Raw genomic sequence first — 21,160 nt, 5'->3', positions numbered from 1 at the left:
CCATACACCACTCCCAGTACCATACACGACTAACAGTACCATACACCACTCACAGTACCATACACCACTCCCAGGACCATACACCACTCCCAGTACCATACACTACTAACAGTACCATAAACCACTCCCAGTACCATACACCACTCCCAGTACTATACACCACTCTCAGTACCATACACCACTCCCAGTACCATGCACCACTCCCAGTACTATGCACCACTCCCAGTACCATACACTACTAACAGTACTATACACCACTCCCAGTACAATACACCACTCTCAGTACCATACACCACTCCCAGTACCATGCACCAATCCCAGTACCATGCACCACTCCCAGTACCATACACTACTAACAGTACCATACACCACTCTCAGTACCATACACTACTAACAGTACCATACACCCCTCTCAGTACCATACACTACTAACAGTACCATACACCACTCTCAGTACCATACACTACTAACAGTACCATACACCACTCTCAGTACTATACACTACTAACAGTACCATACACCACTCTCAGTACCATACACTACTAACAGTACCATACACCCCTCTCAGTACCATACACTACTAACAGTACCATACACCACTCCCAGTACCATACACCACTAACAGTACCATACACTACTAAGAGTACCATACACCACTCTCAGTACCATACACTACTAACAGTACCATACACTACTAAGAGTACCATGCACCACTCCCAGTACCATACACTACTAACAGTACCATACACTCCTCCCAGTACCATGAACCACTCCCAGTACCATACACCACTACCAGTACAATACACTACTAACAGTACCATACACCACTCTGAGTACCATGCACCACTCACAGTACCATACACCACTCTCAGTACCATGCACCACTCACAGTACCATACACCACTCCCAGTACCATGCACCACTCCCAGTACCATACACCACTCCCAGTACCATACAGCACTCCCAGTACCATGCACCACTCCCAGTACCATACACCACTCACAGTACCATACACTACTAACAGTACTTTACACTACTAACAGTACCATACACCACTCTCAGTACCATACACTACTAAAAGTACTGTACACTACTAACAGTACTATACACTACAAACAGTACCGTACACCACTCACAGTACCATACACTACGAACAGTACTATACACCACTCCATGTACCATACACTACTAACAGTACTATACACTACTAACAGTACCGTGCACCACTCTCAGTACCATACACTACTAACAGTACTATACACTACTAACAGTACTATACACCACTCACAGTACCATACACGACTAACAGTACCATACACCACTCTCAGTACCATACACCAATCCCAGTACCATACACTACTAACAGTACTATACACTACTAACAGTACCATACACCACTCCCAGTACCATGCACCACTCCCAGTACCATACACTACTAACAGTACCATACACCACTCCCAGTACCATGCACCACTCCCAGTACCATACACCACTCCCAGTACCATGCACCACTTCCAGTACCATACACCCCTCTCAGTACCATACACTACTAACAGTACTATACACTACTAACAGTACCATACACCACTCACAGTACCATACACTACTAACAGTACCATACACTACTTACAGTATTATATACTACTAACAGTACCGTACACCACTCTAAGTACCATACACTACTAACAGTACTATACACTACTAACAGTACCATACACCACTCACATGATCCATACACTATTAACAGTACTATACACTACTAACAGTACCATACACCACTCCCAGTACCATACACCACTCACAGTACCATACACTACTAACAGTACCATACACCACTCTCAGTACCATGCACCACTCCCAGTACCATACACCACTCCCAGTACCATACACTACTAACAGGACCATACACCACTCTCAGTACCATACACTACTAACAGTACTATACACTACTAACTGTACCATGCACCACTCACAGTACCAAACACCACTCCCAGTACCATACACCACTCTCAGTATCATACACCACTCACAGTACCATACACCACTCTCAGTACCATACACCACTCACAGTACCATACACCACTCCCAGTACCATGCACCACTCCCAGTACCATACACCACTCACAGTACCATACACTACTAACAGTACTTTACACTACTAACAGTACCATACACCACTCTCAGTACCATACACTCCTAACAGTACTGTACACTACTAACAGTACTATACACTACAAACAGTACCGTACACCACTCACAGTACCATACACTACGAACAGTACTATACACCACTCCCAGTACCATACACTACTAACAGTACTATACACTACTAACAGTACCATACACCACTCTCAGTACCATACACTACTAACATTACTATACACTACTAACAGTACCGTGCACCACTCTCAGTACCATACTCTACTAACAGTACTATACACTTCTAACAGTACTATACACCACTCACAGTACCATACACTACTAACAGTACCATACACCACTCTCAGTACCATACACCAATCCCAGTACCATACACTACTAACAGTACTATACACTACTAACAGTACCATACACCACTCCCAGTACCATGCACCACTCCCAGTACCATACACCACTCCCAGTACCATGCACCACTTCCAGTACCATACACCACTCTCAGTACCATACACTACTAACAGTACTATACACTACTAACAGTACCGTACACCACTCTCAGTACCATACACTACTCACAGTACTATACACTACTAACAGTACCATACACCACTCACATGATCCATACACTATTAACAGTACTATACACTACTAACAGTACCATACACCACTCTCAGTACCATACACTACTAACAGTACTATACACTACTAACAGTACCATACACCACTCACAGTACCATACACTACTAACAGTACCATACACTACTTACAGTACTATATACTACTAACAGTACCGTACACCACTCTCAGTACCATACACTACTAACAGTACTATACACTAGTAACAGTACCATACACCACTCACAGTACCATACACTACTAACAGTACTATACACTACTAACAGTACCATACACCACTCACAGTACCATACACTACTAACAGTACTATACACTACTAATTGTACCATACACCACTCACAGTACCATACACTACTAACAGTACTATACACCACTCACAGTACCATACACTACTAACAGTACTATACACTACTCACAGTACCATACACCACCCACAGTACCATACACTACTAACAGTACTATACACTACTAACAGTACTATACACCACTCACAGTACCATACACTACTAACAGTACCATACACCACTCCCAGTACCATACACCACTCTCAGTACCATGCACCACTCACAGTACCATGCACCACTCACAATACCATACACCACTCCCAGTACCATACACCACTTCCAGTACCATACACCACTCCCAGTACCATGCACCACTCACAGTACCATACACCACTCCCAGTACCATGCACCACTCACAGTACCATACACCACTCCCAGTACCATGCACCACTCCCAGTACCATGCACCACTCACAATACCATACACCACTCCCAGTACCATACACCACTCTCAGTACCATGCACCACTCACAGTACCATGCACCACTCACAGTACCATACAGCACTCCCAGTACCATACACCACTCTCAGTACCATACACCACTCCCAGGACCATACACCACTCCCAGTACCATACACTACTAACAGTACCATAAACCACTCTCAGTACCATGCACCACTCCCAGTACCATACACCACTCCAAGTACCATACACGACTAACAGTACCATACACCACTCACAGTACCATACACCACTCCCAGTACCATACACCACTCCCAGTACCATACACTACTAACAGTACGATACACCACTCCCAGTACTATACACCACTCTCAGTACCATACACCACTCCCAGTACCATGCACCACTCCCAGTACTATGCACCACTCCCAGTACCATACACTACTAACAGTACTATACACCACTCCCAGTACTATACACCACTCTCAGTACCATACACCACTCCCAGTACCATGCACCACTCCCAGTACCATGCACCACTCCCAGTACCATACACTACTAACAGTACCATACACCACTCTCAGTACCATACACTACTAACAGTACCATACACCCCTCTCTGTACCATACACTACTAACAGTACCATACACCACTCTCAGTACCATACACTACTAACAGTACCATACACCCCTCTCAGTACCATACACTACTAACAGTACCATACACCACTCCCAGTACCATGCACCACTCCCAGTACCATACACTACTAACAGTACCATACACCACTCTCAGTACCATACACTACTAACAGTACCATACACCCCTCTCAGTACCATACACTACTAACAGTACCATACACCACTCCCAGTACCATACACCACTAACAGTACCATACACTACTAACAGTACCATACACCACTCACAGTACCATACACCACTCTCAGTACCATGCACCACTCCCAGTACCATACACTACTAACAGTACCATACACTCCTCCCAGTACCATGCACCACTCCCAGTACCATACACCACTACCAGTACAATACACTACTAACAGTACCATACACCACTCTGAGTACCATGCATCACTCCCAGTACCATACACCACTCCCAGTACCATGCACCACTTCCAGTACCATACACCACTCTCAGTACCATACACTACTAACAGTACTATACACTACTAACAGTACCATACACCACTCACAGTACCATACACTACTAACAGTACCATACACTACTTACAGTACTATATACTACTAACAGTACCGTACACCACTCTAAGTACCATACACTACTTACAGTACTATACACTACTAACAGTACCATACACCACTCACATGATCCATACACTATTAACAGTACTATACACTACTAACAGTACCATACACCACTCACAGTACCATACACCACTCACAGTACCATACACTACTAACAGTACCATACACCACTCTCAGTACCATGCACCACTCCCAGTACCATACACCACTCCCAGTACCATGCACAATTCCCAGTACCATACACCACTCCCAGTACCATACACCACTCACAGTACCATACACTACTAACAGTACTATACACTACTAACAGTACCATGCACCACTCACAGTACCAAACACCACTCGCAGTACCATACACCACTGTCAGTACCATACACCACTCGCAGTACCATACACCACTCTCAGTACCATACACCACTCACAGTACCATACACCACTCCCAGTACCATGCACCACTCCCAGTACCATACACCACTCACAGTACTATACACTACTAACAGTACTTTACACTACTAACAGTACCATACACCACTCTCAGTACCATACACTACTAACAGTACTGTACACTACTAACAGTACTATACACTACAAACAGTACCGTACACCACTCACAGTACCATACACTACGAACAGTACTATACACCACTCCCAGTACCATACACTACTAACAGTACTATACACTACTAACAGTACCATACACCACTCTCAGTACCATACACTACTAAAATTACTATACACTACTAACAGTACCATACACCACTCTCAGTACCATACACTACTAACAGTACTATACACTACTAACAGTACCATACACCACTCACAGTACCATACACTACTAAGAGTACTATACACTACTAATAGTACCATACACCACTCACAGTACCATACACTACTAACAGTACCATACACCACTCACAGTACCATACACTACTAACAGTACTATACACTACTCACAGTACCATACACCACCCACAGTACCATACACTACTAACAGTACTATACACCACTCACAGTACCATACACTACTAACAGTACCATGCACCACTCCCAGTACCATACACCACTCACAGTACTATACACTACTAATAGTACCATACACCACTCACAGTACCATACATTACTAACAGTACTATACACCACTCACAGTACCATACACTACTAACAGTACAATACACTACTCACAGTACCATACACGACCCACAGTACCATACACTACTAACAGTACTATACACCACTCACAGTACCATACACTACTAACAGTACTATACACTACTAACAGTACCATACACTACTAACAGTACTATACACCACTCACAGTACCATACACTACTAACAGTACTACACACCACTCACAGTACCATACACTACTAACAGTACTATACACCACTCACAGTACCATACACTACTAACAGTACCATACACTACTTACAGTACTATATACTACTAACAGTACCGTACACCACTCTCAGTACCATACACTACTAACAGTACTTTACACTACTAACAGTACTATACACCACTCACAGTACCATACACTACTAACAGTACTATACACCACTCACAGTACCATATATGACTGGTGACATATTCCCATTTCCATGCCCACAATCTTCCCGGTATACAACGCTCTCGCTATTGTCCCTCTTATTCTGAGATCATTTTCAGTTTTCTCTCAAACTAGCGGGGGACTCGCTCAACTGCTCGGAAAATAAATGAATGTGATTGGACGCTGGACTTCAAATGACCTGCACACTGAGAGCAGTCGTCAGGTCCCATAGTGTTGCTCAAATGTTATTTGTAACTTGTGACTCTGCTGTCCTCCAGTAGACCACCAGCTTGTCACCATGACAACCCAATTAAGCCGTGAACACATCTCATTCTTTTCACAGAGGGAATCATTCACACCTGGATGAACACACAGACGCCAACAACAGACGAACTGTAAGCTGTTGCTCACGAGTGGGCTCTTTTCCTCTTTGATACGGAGGACTGGCCCTGAGGCTGTATGATGGGGAAGGAGTGTAGGGGGTCAGGGGTGAGCGTGGCGTCTCTGGGAGGCGAGCTGAGCGTTGCCACAGGCTGCTATTTCTGAGCAAAAGGTTTCCAGGAGGCGAAAATCAATGTTAATCTGAGGCCACCTGGGCGTGTAAACAGAACCATAATGAAAGTATACACCCACACACAGAGGTAATACACACCTACAGGAACACACGGACCGCACAAGAAATACTCCTACAGTACACACACACACACACACACACACACACACACACACACACACACACACACACACACACAGTCCAGGGATCATATGTAGGTGTTTAGTTTTGTGTTTACAGTGCCACAGGCGATCAGAAAGAGTGACAGGATGAGACGCAGAGGGAGAGCAAAGAGATAAGAGGATCTAAAAAAAGAAGCAGTAAGGGAGAAATATAGGATCAAGAGGGAAAAAAGAAAGAAGGAGAAGGAAGAAGACGGATAGATCTTGAGGAAGAATGACACTCATCCCTGTCGTCGACTTTTTTCTGGATGATCATGATGGCAGCAAGGCTCCAACACACCTTGAAGGAAAGCCGACTGTCGAGGGGACGAAGAACTCGGTGAACACATTTTATTCAGGGGCTGCTGAGTCTGTTGGCGCTCTGAGAGCACAATGGCTCACCTTTATGAAAGCACAACAATGGCTCACCTTTATGAAAGCACAACAATGGCTCACCTTTATGAAAGCACAATGACCTCTGACTCTTATGAGGTTTTACAGTTGTTTTAGGAGCTCAGTTTCTTGCCAACAGTTGGTCTATGAATCTTGAACAAGCCACAGGGTCAAAGGACGCGCTGGAAGTGCAGTGGAGAGACGCTAGAAATCTGCCTGTGGATACACATTTCTGTCTGAGTGTCATTCAGTCTTCACCAATCTCTAATATTTAAATATCAAAATGTAACAAATGGAAGCGGTCAGATTCATGTTTCGTATTTAAAAGAATATTTTGTGAATCTAAATATGCAAAGTATTCATATGTGAGGAATATATATTTATCAGTAATAATATTTTACAGTTAGTTCAGTAGCTGTAGTTCGCACCTATGGCCCCTGGCTGGTTGACATGTCGGAGGTACATCAGCATGTCTATAAATTATGTTGCATCAGGCACTCGCAACTAAATGTATTTTACTGCAACATTATTTTCCCAAATAAGCCTGTTCATAATGCCCATGTTATCAGATATGGATTTGCACTTTCTCGACGCCATCACCATCGTTCCAAGCACCTGGTTCATTGAAACACTACAGTAGTGAGGAGCGGAGAAGGTTGCTGCAGGGGCCTGGGGTTGGTCATGGCGCTCAGGATGCGCCCCCAATATCAGCCACTACTGCATTGTCCTACAAGTATTATTGCTCTCCACCAATATCCAGTCCGTACATTCTACATTCGGTTGTATCTTAAGCACCAAAAACTCATCTACAATCAAATTATCAACCCAAGGCTGCGCTGATGAGACAACAGAAGAGAATTCACTGGTCCAAGACCAGTGCCCCAACACCAATCACATGGAGGGAGGCAGAGCCACACAAACACAATGGACCCACAGGCAACAGCAGCTGGTGGATACCTGTGTGATGTCATCAGCAGAGGTTAGAGGTCAAGTGTACAGATACTGTCACGAGCGGAATCTTGATGCCCTTCCATGTTCCCACCCTTTTGAGGTTATTTTCTAATGCTGGTTATTTGTTCTAAAAGTTCCATGATGATGGTGTTTTGCTTGTTCTGTCAACTAATAGGTGAAGTGGCACTGTGGTCATAGAATATAAAAGTGCAAAACATAGCCTCAGCTTCCAGGAGCGCCCCTGTGGAGCTCCTTGATGCCCACAGCTACGGCACTGGGTTGCTGCTAAGCAGCATCCATTCATCCATCCCTCCATCATCCATCCATCCCTCCATCATCCATCCATCCCTCCATCATCCATCCATCCATCCAACATTTTGGCGATTCTGAAAGTATTCATAGAAAACCTTTGAGACAACCTGATAACTACATTTACTGTTGACATGGGAAGGGTGTGACAATATCACATCCCCAATACGATCAAAAACAGAAAAACAACTAAAACTGGAAACTTCATCAAACAGTAATGTCACGACCAAATGATGTGTCCCTCTCAGACAGACAGATTCAGCATGGACGACCTCCACTGCCCTTTAGTTGATCAGCTCAATGTTCCACTGCCTCTTGGTATATTTTCATAGCGGAAAGTTTGGCGTGAAAGCAGTGCAATAATCCTTTTTCACCGGTGTTGTTAATATCATTTGTTAATATTAATCATGCATGTCTGCAGCATTTGTGAGGACACCACTTCCACGTCAGAGCAAATACATTTCCTATCTTTCAGCAGAAATTCTGCCAAGTCATGTGACATCAAAGCTACCTGCAAAACCTCCAGCTTTACCAATGGGTCAGTAGGTGTTCTGTCTAATGTTCCCCCTTGGAGGTAGGAACTTTCCCAATTCCCAGGTGTGTGTGAACTACAATTAGATCATGTCAAAATGGCTGCTGGGAGACGGTCTTCATCCCTGCCTTAAATAGGTTGCATAGAAGGGTAGGGCACAGAGACCTGCAGGTAACACAGAGAGAGCCAGCACCATGGCAGATGTCAAGTCCAGTTACAACACACACACACACACACACACACACACACACACACACACACACACACACACACACACACACACATACACGCACTTATGAACCCATTAAAACTGTAGATTGAAGTTGGTGTTTTGGATAAAGTACCAAATGTAAGAATTCAAGCTATTTCAAAAGGGACAATTTCTGATCACTAGACGACTGGGCCAGAACCACAACAGTCAGTCTTGTAGTTTCTCTCTGGTTTGTAGTGTTTAGAACCTATAAATGCGGTCCAAGGAAGGAAAACTGGTGAACTGGTGCACTAATGGAAGCAATCGGATTCAACAGAAGAGCTCCTGTCTGACAAATTACTGAAGAAATGAATCTGCTGCAGGCGGCCCGGTGGAGCAGTGGTCCTCACTGTGGCCCCCAGCAGGAAGGTTGTGGGTGGAGCAGTGGTCCTCACTGTGGCCCCCAGCAGGAAGGTTGTGGGTGGAGCAGTGGTCCTCACTGTGGCCCCCAGCAGGAAGGTTGTGGGTGGAGCCCCGGCTGCAGCACGGGGTCTTTCTGGGTGAGTCTCCATGTTCTCCCTGTTCCTGCTGGGTTCTCTCTGGTACTCCGGCTGGATGGATGGATGGATAGATGATGGATGGATGAATGGATGGATGGATGGATGAATGGATGGATGGATAGGTGGATGGATGGATGGATGATGGATGGATGAATGGATGGATGGATGGATGGATGGATGGATGGATGGATGAATGGATGCATGGGTGGATGGATGGATGGATGGATGGATAGGTGGATGGATGGATGATGGATGGATGGATGGATGGATGGATGGATGGATGGATAGATGATGGATGGATGAATGGATGGATGGATGGATGAATGGATGGATGGATAGGTGGATGGATGGATGGATGATGGATGGATGAATGGATGGATGGATGGATGGATGGATGGATGGATGGATGAATGGATGCATGGGTGGATGGATGGATGGATGGATGGATAGGTGGATGGATGGATGATGGATGGATGGATGGATGGATGGATGGATGGATGGATAGATGATGGATGGATGGATGGATGATGGATGGATGGATGGATGATGATGGATGGATGGATAGATGGATGGATGGAAGGATGGATGCATGGGTGGATGGATGGATGGATGAATGGATGCATGGGTGGATGGATGGATAGATGGATGGATGAATGGGTGGATGGATGGATGGATGGATGGATGGATGGTGGATGGATGGATGGTGGATGGATGGATGGATGGATGGATGAATGGATGCATGGTGGATGGATGGATGAATGGATGCATGGGTGGATGGATGGATGCATGGGTGGATGGATGGATGGATGAATGGATGCATGGGTGGATGGATGGATGGATGGATGGATGCATGGGTGGATGGATGGATGGATGCATGGGTGGATGGATGGATGGATGGATGGATCTACTGCAAACATGATGGTGCCAGGCATCACATCCACCCACCAAGCTCTTGTGGGGTCCATGCAGCTGTGCTCACAGCAAAAGGGGACCAACACAATGTTAGGCAGGTGGTTTTAATGTTGAGCCTCTGTTCTTCATTTTCACTTCATGTCATATCATGTACCATTTTCTACGATACTGTTTTCCATCCTTACACCACCTTGCACCAGAACTTGTCATTACTCGTCATGTAATGTTAACACTGCCATATTAACACGCCTTACATGCTCGTCCCCCCTCGACATCATACCACATTGTGTCATTTCAAATCACTTCACATGACATAATATTGCATCACATCATGGTGTATCAAATAACAGTGCATGTAAATGTTGTCTGACATCATGTCACCATTTTGGAACTGACAGACTGGTTTTCACTCTTGGCACTTTATGTGTGGGAAGATGCTCACTCATCCAGGTCAGGTATATCCTGCAGCGACTGGGCCGGCAGTCGACACAAGAATGTGATTCACAGGAGCAAGAAACACTTCTGAAGTACACTTGGCACATTCAAAGAGAAACAGATGAAAATGTTTGATATTGTGCACACACACTGATTTGAAATTAGTTTATTACTGTAATAATGTCCTCCTCTAAACCTCCAGCTGTCTCCTGGACCCCATCCCAACTAAGCTGCTCCAAGACTCTCTCCCCTCGTTAGCCCCTCCCTCTTAGATATGATCTATGTGGCGCTGGTATCTGGTTCCGTCCCTCAGTCCTTTAAAGTGGCAGGAATTAAACCCTCCTCAAAAAACAAGCCTGGATCCAGAAGTTCTACCAACTACAGACCAACATAACATCTTCCTTTTCTCTCCAAGGTTCTGGAGAAAGCAGCTGCTAAACAGCTCTGTGACTTCTCCACAGCAACAGCTGATTGGAGGATTCAGTCAGGTTCCAGGTTCATCCTAGCACAGACACAGAACCAGTCAAAGGTACCAGTGACCTCCTACTGGTACCTCCTACCCCAGCACCACCGTAGGAACCTAGGAGTTCTCTTTGACCAGGATCCTTTCACTCCCACATTCAACAAATCTCCAGGACGCCTTCTTCCATCTACGTAACATCGCTAAGATCAGACACATCCTGGCTCAAGAAGATGCAGAAAAACTAGTCCCTGCTTTTGTCACTTCCAGGCTGGATTACTGCACCTCCCTCCTACCAGGCTGGACTAACAAGTCCCTAAAGACTCTCCAGCTGGTCCAGAACACTGCTGCCCGTGTGTTGACTAGAACTGGTAGCAGAGACCAGGTCTCTCCTGGACTGCTTCTCTGCATGGCTCCCTGACAAATTCCCTGACAGAGCTCCTAGTCCCCTATGATCCAGCTAGAACCCTTCACTCCCAGGATGCAGGGTTCCTGCTGGTTCCTAGAGTTCTAACAGTAGAATGGAGCCAGAGCCTTCAGCTATCAGGCTCCTTCATCCCTGACAGAGCTCCTAGTCCCCTATGATCCAGCTAGAACCCTTCACTCCCAGGATGCAGGGTTCCTGCTGGTTCCTAGAGTTCTAACAGTAGAATGGAGCCAGAGCCTTCAGCTATCAGGCTCCTTCATCCCTGACAGAGCTCCTAGTCCCCTATGATCCAGCTAGAACCCTTCACTCCCAGGATGCAGGGTTCCTGCTGGTTCCTAGAGTTCTAACAGTAGAATGGAGCCAGAACCTTCAGCTATCAGGCTCCTTCATCCCTGACAGAGCTCCTAGTCCCCTATGATCCAGCTAGAACCCTTCACTCCCAGGATGCAGGGTTCCTGCTGGTTCCTAGAGTTCTAACAGTAGAATGGAGCCAGAGCCTTCAGCTATCAGGCTCCTTCATCCCTGACAGAGCTCCTAGTCCCCTATGATCCAGCTAGAACCCTTCACTCCCAGGATGCAGGGTTCCTGCTGGTTCCTAGAGTTCTAACAGTAGAATGGAGCCAGAGCCTTCAGCTATCAGGCTCCTTCATCCCTGACAGAGCTCCTAGTCCCCTATGATCCAGCTAGAACCCTTCACTCCCAGGATGCAGGGTTCCTGCTGGTTCCTAGAGTTCTAACAGTAGAATGGAGCCAGAACCTTCAGCTATCAGGCTCCTTCATCCCTGACAGAGCCCCTAGTCCCCTATGATCCAGCTAGAACCCTTCACTCCCAGGATGCAGGGTTCCTGCTGGTTCCTAGAGTTCTAACAGTAGAATGGAGCCAGAGCCTTCAGCTATCAGGCTCCTTCATCCCTGACAGAGCTCCTAGTCCCCTATGATCCAGCTAGAACCCTTCACTCCCAGGATGCAGGGTTCTAGCTGGTTCCTAGAGTTCTAACAGTAGAATGGAGCCAGAACCTTCAGCTATCAGGCCCCCCTCCTGTGGTGTTACTAACTGCTCTTCTTCTCCCCTCATCCCAGATCCTGGTGCTGCTGGAGGAGGCTCCAGACCTGAAGAGGCTCCAGCTGCCACCCGTAGCTCCACCTGCTCACGTCCCCGTCTGTCCATCAGCCTCTCCTCCTTTCTCTCTCGCTTTATCTCTGTCCCTCTCTTTCCTTCTGTCTCTCTGACTTCCTCCATTCTCTGTCTCTGTCTCTGTCCATCAGTCTCTCCTCCTTTCTCTCTCTCTTTATCTCTGTCCCTCTCTTTCCTTCTGTCTCTCTGTCTTCCTCCATTCTCTGTCTTTGTCTCTGTCCATCAGTCTCTCCTCCTTTTTCTCCCTCTTTATCTCTGTCCCTCTCTTTCCTTCTGCATATCTGTCTTCCTCCATTCTCTGTCTTTGTCTCTGTCCATCAGTCTCTCCTCCTTTCTCTCTCTCTTTATCTCTGTCCCTCTCTTTCCTTCTGTCTTCCTGTCTTCCTCCATTCTCTGTCTTTTTCTCTGTCCATCAGTCTCTCCTCCTTTCTCTCTCTCTTTATCTCTGCCCCTCTCTTTCCTTCTGTCTCTCTGTCTTCCTCCATTCTCTGTCTTTGTCTCTGTCCATCAGTCTCTCCTCCTTTCTCTCTCTTTATCTCTGTTCCTCTCTTTCCTTCTGTCTCTATGTCTTCCTCCATTCTCTCTTTGTCTCTGTCCATCAGTCTCTCCTCCTGTCTCTCTCTCTTTATCTCTGTCCCTCTCTTTCCTTCTGTCTCTCTGTCTTCCTCCATTCTCTGTCTTTGTCTCTGTCCATCAGTCTCTCCTCCTTTCTCTCTCTTTATCTCTGTCCCTCTCTTTCCTTCTGTCTTCCTCCATTCTCTGTCTTTGTCTCTGTCCATCAGTCTCTCCTCCTTTCTCTCCCTCTTTATCTCTGTCCCTCTCTTTCCTTCTGTCTCTCTGTCTTCCTCCATTCTCTGTCTTTGTCTCTGTCCATCAGTCTCTCCTCCTTTCTTTCTCTCTTTATCTCTGTCCCTCTCTCTCCTTCTGTCTCTCTGTCTTCCTCCATTCTCTGTCTTTGTCTCTGTCCATCAGTCTCTCCTCCTTTCTCTCTCTCTTTATCTCTGTCCCTCTCTCTCCTTCTGTCTCTCTGTCTTCCTCCATTCTCTGTCTTTGTCTCTGTCCATCAGTCTCTCCTCCTTTCTTTCTCTCTTTATCTCTGTCCCTCTCTTTCCTTCTGTCTCTCTGTCCTCCTCCATTCTCTGTCTTTGTCTCTGTCCTGCTCTCCTGCTCTCTCTCCGTCCCCACTGATCCTGGATCTGCTCCACCTTCCTGCTGGTAAAGGAAGGTTCTGGTGGCTGCTGTTGCAGGATGTGCTGCTGATGGAGAATTGTTGGGTGGAGGTTCATTGAAGGAGGGAGGTGCTGGACCTGCTCTACCTTTAAAGTGTCATGAGAGAACTTTTGTTGTGATTTGGTGCTCTAGAAATAAAATTGACTTGACTAAACTAATAAACAGTGTGTCACCCAAACCCATTGATAAGGAACCAACGCTGGTTCTGTCCATCACTTGTGAAGCCTTAACAGTTGTACTCACTGGACTGTGGCAACATGGAGGTGTACACCTTGGGGTCAATTGTCCCCATGGGTGGTGGCAGCAGTGGGTTGGTGAAGCTCCGTAGTGGGTGGGTTGGCCGCACACACGCGGTCGGGATGGTGCGACCGGTGCCTGCTTGGGCGTCGTCAGCAGCAGCAGCAGCAGCAGCAGCAGGGGCCCCTGGAATTGGACCAATGCCTGGAACATGCTCTGGAGCAGGGGCAGAGGAGCCGGGGAGGAGGGGAGGGGGCTGCTGGGGTGGAGACTGCTGCTGGAGGAGAGGATTGGTGGAGGCATCTGAGGTGATCACTGAGGGGGAGAGGAGGGATGAGAGTTGGGTCAGAGGGAAGCAAGTGGAAACAATTGATCAAAGGATGACATGAGATCATGTTATTCAGGAGAAGAGTTGGAGAATGACAGAATGAGGGACGGATAAGACATCTAATTAGTCAGAGTCATTTGTAAAAAGTAAAAATTTATTTGGAGACAAGACAGAATACATTTAAAAACAGCCCGACATCAAAAGAGTGAAAATTCTGCTTTAGGGATCTTTCATAGACAGTTCCAGCTTTGATGTTGGCACTGTTACTGTTTTTCTCGATTGCTAAAACACTGAAGACCCTGAACCTTGCAAATGTGTTAACTCTCTGTCATTGGTTTCACATATTTTTATGCCCTCTTTCTAAATGCCTATCATTGATCTCACTGAAACTGCATATTGGATTAACCTTGTTTCACTACTGATTCATGGCTGACAAAAATCTTTTGCAACTCCGATTCACAACTCTTCAAGAGGAAGCCTTTCCTCACTGCCTGCAGACATCACCTCTGTGCTTCACTTGTCAGGTGGAGGAGCACCAGAAACTAGAGCTGAAGTTTAAAAGGTTCAGACTCATTCAGACCACTCTGGCATTTATTATCAAGTAGGACTCGACTGAATAGATGGCACACAATCCCAGCATGCAACAGTCCCAATTCAAAGAAAATCATATTGGCTGGAAAGCAGGCTGTTCAAGTGACCAGGAGGTGCAATATACAATGCTAGCTGCTAACTTATCGCCTACTGCATTTACAAAGATTGAGCATGGTGGATCTCTGTCGAGGACGTGCATGTTATCAGATTCTGTAAAATGACAGAACTGGGTTACTGCAATAAAACGCGTTAGAAGTGAGCAGAAGAAAAAGGAGTGCTGGGAAACCAAAGGGACTTCATATCAGCTTCAGAGTGAAATGCTTCCTAACCTCAATATCTTCCATTACACTGCCCATTGTGCTGCTGTACCTCAGCTGAAGGGACACTCACCCTTCCAGTGACAACCTTGCTATTTTTAGCTAGTAGACCTCAAAGCACAATACTCATGACAAGCCAGATTTTGTCCATTTGTAGTCCTCCAAGCTTTAGCAGCTTTAACAGACTCTGTGGAGTAGGATGAGGGGAAGCTGATGTCTGGAAACTGCAGGTCTGGAATAATGTCTGCTTCGACTGTTTCAATACTCATGAAAGCACCCTGGGGGTTTAAAAGGTCTCCGTCCATTGTAACACACCTGACGGTGTAAACAGGAAGCAGACTGTCTGCTTTGCAGTTGCAAAAAAATGCACTGAACTGGTTCATATCCAAAGCTGTGTTTTTGAAATGGGTTGATCAGTGTGTGATGCCTGAGCTGACTGTCCCATACACATTTGAAGCTGTGAGTAAAAATTGTTATTTCGTTCCAATCAGAAAAATGACTCTATTTGTATGTCTGGTGTGAAGCTGAAACTTCTACATCAAAAAATCTAACCTTACCAAGAGTAAAGATTTGGCACCAATCAGACGGTAACGATCTTGTGGTTCATGATTAGTTTCTAATTAAGTCATGGGAAACACGTATGGATGGCGTATTCTGTTGTTCATGTATGAGCAGGGGTGAAAGTGGCTTACAAGTCTTGCTGGAACTGTACGCACGCCCAAAAGGCGTGTGTTAAGAAAAGCGCACGCCTGCGCCGCCGCCGAAGTTTTACGGTTTTTAATCAGTTTTGGGTGATTTTTCTGCAGTTTTCGGGAGTTTGTTCCCCACACAACTGCACCCCCATAGCCCCGCCCTTCCCGTGCGACCCCTGGAAATGCTTTGAAAACTTCTTTGTACAGCAACTGCCCACTACAGAGCTGACAGCAGGGAACAGGCAGACATGCAGACACAGATCATCAATGTCACTCAATGGTTTCTTCTTCCTGTAGGGTGGCAGACTCCTCAGAGAGTCTCTCCCTGGACTCACTCTCATCAAGGAGTGGCTCTGAGTCTCAATCTTCCGTGGGTCTCATTTTGCTAACTTTTTCTCCTGCTTCTTCAGCTCTGTCACATTTTCTCTTAAACATGTCACTTATTTTACGTTGAATTGTGCCAAAGCAGGTCACCAGCAGCCGAGTTCTTTGATTTTGCCCTCTGTTTTCTTTTCTTTCTCTGTTTTTTGTTCCATGAAAGCAGAACGCGTGTGGTTTGAACCAATCTAAACTCACAATGCTGGTAACGTGACCCACGTGTCCGTCTGTCAGCCAACCAGAAACGCCTCGCATCCGGAGATGCGCTCATGGGCACGACTCCGTGTCAAGGCGGCTTCACACTGAACGCGCAAGGTGCAGGCTGCGGGGGGGGGGGGGTGCATTCATTGTGTATGTGGCCGCGCTGTGACGTCACATGAGCGCGAACCAAGCCCAGCAACTTGGTAGCGCTGCGCGAGCTTGCGCCCCACCCCGCGCAGCGCGGCGCGTCTGCCGCGTTCAGACGTCGTTTTCTTTATTTAATATGGGATTTTGACAGCTCCCTTCTCCTCCTTTTTTTAACGGAACTCCGTTCCGGCTGTGAATATTTGACCGGAACTGCGTTCCGGCCCGATCCGGCTCACTTTCACCCCTGTGTATGAGTATGTGTTCAAATGGTCAAATATATATCAAACTGTAGGTGTAAAATGTATACATACACTCATCTAAGATTGTACTTCCAAACATTGATCTTTATCTCATGTGTAAAGAATCCCTGCCACAGTTGCAGCTTTGTTCTTTTTTCATGTTCCTACTCAGCATTGCCTTTATTGCATCCAACTGAGAGAAATTCTATTTTATCTTGCTAGAGATACATATGAGACAGAGGAATACGAGCATCCTGCTGAAGAAAAGAGGAAAGAAAATCTCCTGACTCCGCGCAGAAACATGCCTGTGAAGTGACATGAGAGCTGGAACTCTTCATACAGCGGCAGTCGGTCAGATTAGAGCGAGCATGGGAGAAGACAACCAGCAATTACACATGGAGTCACTGTGTTCATTAACGAACCAAGACAAGATGAATAAATGAGAGGGGGGGCAGGAAGAGCCACTCAGAGACGAAGGAATGGTGGCCGAGCGAAGAGAAGCCGTTGCGGGGGAGCCTTTTTTTCGAATGCTCAAAGAAGCCAGAGAGACGGTAAGAGGAACATGAATAGAAATGAGGAAACGTCACTTCTAAAAAGCTTTGCAATGTAGATGTGGACAATTTGGATCAGTTCACATATGACACCCATTTTGAGCCAAACCCTTGAGATTGTGGCTCTGTGAACAAGTCAGTGTCAAAGCATGCATGCATGAGTGAAGTAGCAGAATAATTCCCTCTCCACAGCTGAGGGTGCTGCAAGCAAGCTGGATGCTGATGGGACTGGTGTCCTGTTGAGCCAGACACTGAAGGACAAGCTGATCATTGCTTGGTCTGCACCCTCCGGCGAGTTTGGCATGATTTGGTGAAGTGGGTGCAGGTTTGGAAGTCATGTCTGGGGCTGTTGCCGATGGGGATTGTAACCGCTGACTGTCCACTGAACAGAAGCTGCAAGTGGCAGTGTTGTAGCATGGGAGTCTAGGACATGGACTCAGGTCTAACCTGAGCTGCAGTTTTCTTGCAATTCAAATCAAACTCCAAGTTTGAGACAGGGACTCAGTGTCAGACTTGTGCTTTACAGACACTCAGGTTCAAGTAGTTTATCATGAAAAACATGGGGCTGATGAGTGAAACTGTAATACAACTGAAGTCATATGGCAAAACTGTATCACCACAAAAGAAAGCGTTCTGAACCAGAAACATATGATGAGAACATGAACCGCGGCCACTGCAGAACAGTCAACATTTCGGAGAGAGCACATTACTGCACCGCTTCTTTTGGCCTGATATCTCAAATGCCATGTTTGAAAGGTATCTATCAGGAATGAGGAAGAATGGCATCACTGCTGACCACTGGTCTTTGACTTGCACACGGGAGACTTGAGACTTGAGACTTGCCCTTGAACTCGAAAGTTGACCCAACTCAGACTTGACTTGAAGTCTTTTTTGGTGACTTCTACTTGTGTTCCAATCCTGGGTCCTGGAGCCTGACCAAGCCAAACCCTGAGAACTGGTGACCCCACTACAACACTGGTAAGGTTCTATGCTGCATGCTAGCAATCCCCACTGATTGTTGAGAGTCTTATTTCACTCTAATTGTACTGAGTCACATTGAGGCTCCCGCTAGCGGGGACAGCTAAGCTAACAAGTAAACCTGGCACTCAACGGCAGCCATGATGCTCCGAGCAAACTGTCCACAGCCTGCCACTGAACAGTGGGGTTGAAAAACAGTACGCTTAGATTAGATGAAGTGACCACAGCTTAAATGTCTACAATGAAAAAGAACTGCTGTTGCCCTCTCACAGGGCTACAGTCACTATGGGGATCTTATTTTAAAGCTTGAACGTAACCTGCCATTTAAACATTATTACCATAACTTCATGGTGATTACCGTCCAAGAAAATGTCCACTTGGCCTTTACTTGTATTTGACGTCTTTCCTTCTACACCACAGCCTGCTCCAACATCATGTCCTCCCCCTGTGCTCCAGCTACACTGATCATAACATAAACTCACGTCATGCCATTAATGTCTGCATGAGCATCAGAAAACACAACCAAGTTTAAGTTCATCACTCCACAGCTTCCATTCTGGTTCCATCTCAAGCTAAACCCAAACAGTTCTAGTTGTGCTTCTGGTACACAGGTGTGGATGTGTACGGACACACATTCCAACTTGCACAAATCCTGGTCTGGCTTTAACAAGGCTTGACTTGTCTTCTCATTAATAATTGATTTAATTATAATAATTGATAATTGACTGTAGTACACAAAAAGCACAAAAAAATGCCACGAAGCCGCGTGAAAATATTAACGTAGTGAATCATTTTTGAATCGTGGTTCCTGCACCAAGAACAGCTAATCTTTATTTCATTGTATTGATTGCTGTTGTGTATTTTATTTTTAACCTGTATGGTGTTAATACACCTCACCTTGTTTACATCAGTCAACAAACTGGTAACACAGCTCCTACTGGTTGGTTGAGTGCTGTTGGGCCTACATTGCCATCACATGTAAAGCAGTGACCAGCCGTCCCAGAGTGTCAGCTGATGCAGTGACACTGAAGCCTCCTCTTGTCTCTCTGGTGTTGTTTAATCATTGCCGACCAGGAGCTGGGCCATTACTGAATGAATGCTCGCCACCACATCATTCAGCATTGAGCTCTGCAGCTAAATGGGCTTGAGTGTGACTGGGAGGATGAGGAGAGGAGCAGTGGAGATTAAGATGCTGCCCTGCTGTTCAGGTTGTACTATCATGATGCTGATACTTTTATTATCAGGTGTACAGGTGATCAAATTTAGCATTACCAGGTATGAAAGTGATAAAACCATCATGGCTGCAATTCTAAATGATATCAGTGGTAGCTACTCGTCAGATGCTTTTCTGAGGAAGGTGCTGACCCGCCATCAAGGCATCAAGCAGTGTTAGACACTGACCCGTTTCCTGCCTGAGACGTCTTCAAATAGTCTGCAGCGTCTCAGTTAAGAGGAATGGATGAGTGTGTCCTTTGTGCTGCCTCTTACCCAGCAGTCTGTGAGCGCCTCTAAAAAACACTGCATTTAGCTATGACTTCATGACTGCAACTGTGCAGGGCATCTGATAGGCAGCTAGTTAACATGAGCTGGTTAGCTGACAGGAGCTAAGCATGCTAATATCACTGGACATGAGAATGCCTTCAGTCAGCAGAGGTGTAGCAACCTGCAGTATTGAACTGACACCAAGGCACTTTTTCCACAAGAAATATTCCACAATCCATTCTACAGAACTGGCATACTTTGCTTGTCTGAACAGAGCCAAACACCGGTGGTGGATTACAACACGAGAATGTGAGTTCACTGGATACACAGACGTCCATGTCCATGATGAGTGACATGAAGGTGCCAGCCTCTCGGCGGAACCTTCTGTCCCCTCGTCCCACATG

General features: G+C 46.0%; 1 protein-coding gene across 3 annotated transcripts in view; it reads right to left on the bottom strand.

Annotated features, from left to right (window-relative positions):
* dcc (DCC netrin 1 receptor) overlaps positions 1-21,160 on the bottom strand; it is a 330,071-nt gene that overhangs the window by 34,485 nt on the left and 274,426 nt on the right. For all 3 annotated transcript variants that reach the window (XM_086186581.1, XM_086186582.1, XM_086186583.1), the window contains exon 27: positions 14,859-15,167. In XM_086186581.1, the coding sequence (XP_086042707.1) occupies positions 14,859-15,167 (309 nt within the window). The remainder of the gene's footprint in view (positions 1-14,858; positions 15,168-21,160) is intronic.

The sequence above is a fragment of the Aulostomus chinensis genome, chromosome 19 (genome assembly GCF_037954235.1).
Source record: "Aulostomus chinensis isolate RoL2024-O1b breed Wild chromosome 19, RoL_Achi_v1.0, whole genome shotgun sequence".
Taxonomy (NCBI): domain Eukaryota; kingdom Metazoa; phylum Chordata; class Actinopteri; order Syngnathiformes; family Aulostomidae; genus Aulostomus; species Aulostomus chinensis.
This window is presented reverse-complemented; position numbering and strand designations above follow the sequence as displayed.